Source organism: Tupaia chinensis, unplaced genomic scaffold, assembly GCF_000334495.1.
Source record: "Tupaia chinensis unplaced genomic scaffold, TupChi_1.0 Scaffold000463_1, whole genome shotgun sequence".
In the NCBI taxonomy this organism is placed as follows: Eukaryota; Metazoa; Chordata; class Mammalia; order Scandentia; family Tupaiidae; genus Tupaia; species Tupaia belangeri.
Window position 1 is genome coordinate 1652534 of NW_006159972.1, and position 3881 is coordinate 1656414.

Genomic DNA, 3881 nt, shown 5'->3' on the forward strand with positions numbered 1-3881 from the left:
CCGGCCACCACGGCTGGGGCTATGGCCAAGACGACGGTAGGCGCAGACCCCTGCCGGCCCGAACCCAACTGGACTCGCCCTGACCCTGGCATCCAGCCGCATTTCCCTACCCCACAAGCCCTCGACCTCCAAGCCGGACCCGGACCCCTCTTTCATCCATTCCCCAGCACCCAGCACGAGCCTGGATTCCCCCTAGCGCAGCGCAAAGTCCACACTGCGCCCAGGCGGGCCCCGCCACCAGCTAGAGACCCGGCAGCTGAGAGCGTCCTGCCGCCTCCTCCGCGCAGCCCGAGAGACTGCCGCGCTTGCTCGGACACGGGCCCAGACACTCGCTCACTCACCCCGGCGTGCGCAGCGCCTGGAGGTGGCCCAGGGCAGCGCGGGGCGGTCGCGGCGGAACGCTGTGCGCGGGTGTCTGCAGAGAGCGCGGCACCGTGTGTGTGTGAGTGCGGGGACCTCGGGGGAGCTGGGTTCCGCGTGGGCGAGGGCACAGTGTCCTCGGGAGCGTTTGCCCGCGAGCTGATGTGTTGGTACTTGAGGGAAGGGATGCCCGCGGACGTATGGATGCCACCGGGTGTCTACACCGAGCAGGGTGTTTTGAGCACGTCCCGATGTGAGGCGTGAGAGCCTGTGGCCCACACAAGCCTCCTGATCTGACCGGAAGATAGCTCCTCCATCCTGCCTCAGTTTCCTTAAGTTACAGAGAAAAAGAAGAGGCAGAAAGTGAAAGACAGGGGGCTTGAGTGTGGGACAGATCAGCTCCCTTTGAGGGTATTCCATACGAAGCGGGAGTTGGGGTGCAGGGTAAGGACTTCCCCATTTACCTAAGATGAGTGCTGAGGACCGACGATCCAGGTTATTAGGAGGAAACCAGAGTGGAGCAGGTGGGGGTGGGAGAAGAAGTGATAGTGGGAGGAACGGCCCCCCCAACACACACACACACACACACACACACACACACACACACAAGCCCTCTTCTCCAGCAAGATAGTGAGGGCAGTGGGGGTCCTGGGCTACCTACAGTCTTGGGGACAGAGGTGTCAAGAAGTTGCAAAGGACCAGAGGGAGTGCTGTGGAGTCTCTGCTCCCGTCTGGGACCCCAGGCACATATTTGGAAGGGGAATCCTAGATCCCGCCTTGCAAAAACTGGAAAGAAAGCATCAGAGACTAGCAGAGATGGAGAGACGGGCAGAGAAGGGGCAGGTTGCCACCACCAATGGAAGGGCATCTTCCCCCAGCATCTACTCCAGGCCAATGTTGGGTGCTCCCCAGAGCACCCCCTTCAGCCCTTCTGCTAGTCCCGTACACCCACCCGTATCCGGTAGGGCCTGCTACCTTCCCCCAGCCAGACCTGGGGAAATGAGAAAGGGAAGGACAGAGGACAGAGGTGCTGGCGTGCGGCAGTGCTCACAGGGCTTCAAAAATAACCCAGTGGGGCCGGGCCACGGTTCTGAGTCATCCATTGGGGACATAGCTGTGTCGGCACCTGCTGCTGTTTTCTCAGGAAAACTTAAGAAGCCAAAAAGAGGGAGAAGCACCAGCCGGCAGTAGCTCTAAAAATAGGCAGCATCTCAGGATGTTCCCCAGGGAGATGCTGAGCCTCTCGGCTGCAGATGGAGCCTCTGGGAGGCAGGTGGTGGGCGCCCGTGGGTGTGCGTGCAGGTGTGTGTGTGTGTGCGTGCACGCGTGCACATGGGTATGTGTTTTGCTGTGGTCCCTTGCAAACTTGGGTTTCCAATAGGGGGTGTTTGTGTGTGAGGGTGCATATGCATGTGTCATATGTAATTGGCAAGGCTGTGTGTGTGTGTGTGTGTGTGTGTGTGTGTGTGTGTGTGCCATGTGAGTTCTGAGCCTGGTGAGCCCAGCTCACTGTACACATGTGTGTGCACATATGAAGATCTCTATGGACCTATAGGTATATGCCTGGGAGGCCAAGTGAGTGGGTCTTAGTTCCCTCATCCTTGAAATGGGTATCACACTGGCTTCTATTTCACAAAGTGATTGTGAGAAGCAAATTCATATCAAGAAACCAAAGCGAGGCTGATGATGATGATGATGATAATGATAATCAAATGACAACACTGGGTTGCCTGAGGTGCAGGCAGAGCCTGGAGCATGTCAGTTCAAAGACCTCATGCCTGGGGTCCTTCCTGAGTGTGTGTTGGGGCTGGGAAGAACTCTCTACCCAGAATCATGCCTGAGTCTGTAGCTGTGTTCTGTTCTCTTCCATACTTGACCTTTCTGGGCACCCGATCAGTGATGGGAGGTGAGTTTTAGTGAGGCCATATCACAGGCAAGGAAATGGAGGCTGAGAGAGGAAATGGCAGAGCCGGGATTGCAGCTCCAGGATAGGGACTCACATCTGAAAGGGTACAAGGGAGACCAACCCCCATGGGTGTTCTCAGCCTGCAGCCCAGAGATCCTGGCTGGCCTGAGTCCTTGCCTCTTCCCCACCCGCAGGCCCCTTGCACTGGCACAAGCTGTATCCCATTGCCCAGGGAGACCGCCAATCACCCATCAATATCGTGTCCAGCCAGGCTGTGTACTCACCCAGCCTGCGGCCGCTGGAGCTCTCCTATGAGGCCTGCACTTCCCTCAGCATCGCCAACAACGGCCACTCTGTCCAGGTAGACTTCAATGACAGCGATGACCGAACTGGTAAGTGCCCCCTGCCAGAGGCTGGCACCTGTACCCGTTGTGTGGGGGGCCTAACTCTGTGTCAGGCAGGCTCAGGAGGGGCCAGGTTGTGGAGGGAAAGGAAGGTTCCCCCTCACCAACGGAGAGCCCTTGGGCTGAGCCTCAGCCTCCTTTTGCGTAAAATGGGAGCAATAATACCCACCCTCCAGGTTATCCAGAGGAAACTAACAAAGCGAAGTGATGTTCCTAGTGCGGGCATACAGCAGGTGCTCGAGAAATGTGAATTCGCTTCTCTCCCTTTCCCTTTAGTGCTTCAGATCAGGTTTGTTTTCACTCCCTGCCCCATCACTGACCTGCCCCGTGGCCTAGAGCCAGAACCTCCTCCTGGTGTGATCTGGCCAAGCCCAGGAGGGAGAGAAAGGAGCTGAAATGTTCTGTGCACCAGGCCCCTTGCTAAAGTCTCAGCTCATTTATTTCTCTTAAGAACTCAGGGAACAAGGCCATCAGATGGCATAATGATTACGTTGCTGGACTCCCAAATAGTCGACTACGGTTCAAGTCCCAGACCCAGCAGCTTAAAACTCACTCTGGGTGCATCTGCGTACATGCATGCCCAGAATCCCAAAAGAAGAACGGAGGAGAAGGGATTATAGCGTGGCACCCCCCAGGGAATGATTTCTCACTTTCTGTCTCTCTGGTGAGCACAAGCACCCTATAACAAAAATCTCTCTTGAAAGGAAAAAAAAAAAAAAAAAAAAGAACCCACCTGTCTGTGAGCTGGGCAGTTTCAGAACCAGCCTGGTCTAACTCCAAAGGTCTCTCTCCCCAGCTCACCCACAACCTCGAGGTCCCTACCATCTCGAACCAGAGAGGCCAGTGAGAACTCATGACAGCCCCTTCCAAGGTCTCTTTGCCCTGGGATTAGAGTCCAGCTTCTTTCATGATAAATTCCTAGGCAGAAGCCTCAGGAGTGCTCTTCAGTGAAAGGATTTCGTCCTCATGACGCGGTCTATGGCAGGTGGAGTGGCGTGAGGAGGGAACGTGCTATACTTTCCTGTGTAAGGAAATGACCAGTCCTTGGCCCTTCTCTCCCTCTCTCCCCAACCATACACACAAGCACTGAAGAGCATTTGTTTCAAATAGGAAATCAAAAGGCAGAGAAGAAGGAAGTCAGACCTTTCATAAGATTGACCTTAGTTACTTAGTCCTGAGTTCCCTAGTACATTAGGAAACAAGGGAACGAG

The 3881-nt window shown here is 55.7% G+C and overlaps 1 protein-coding gene across 2 annotated transcripts in view; it reads left to right on the forward strand.

The window, feature by feature from the left end:
* The window catches only part of CA7 (carbonic anhydrase 7), a 16897-nt gene that overhangs the window by 7544 nt on the left and 5472 nt on the right, over positions 1-3881 (forward strand). For both annotated transcript variants that reach the window (XM_006155569.1, XM_006155568.1), the window contains exon 3: positions 2461-2658. In XM_006155569.1, the coding sequence (XP_006155631.1) occupies positions 2461-2658 (198 nt within the window). The remainder of the gene's footprint in view (positions 1-2460; positions 2659-3881) is intronic.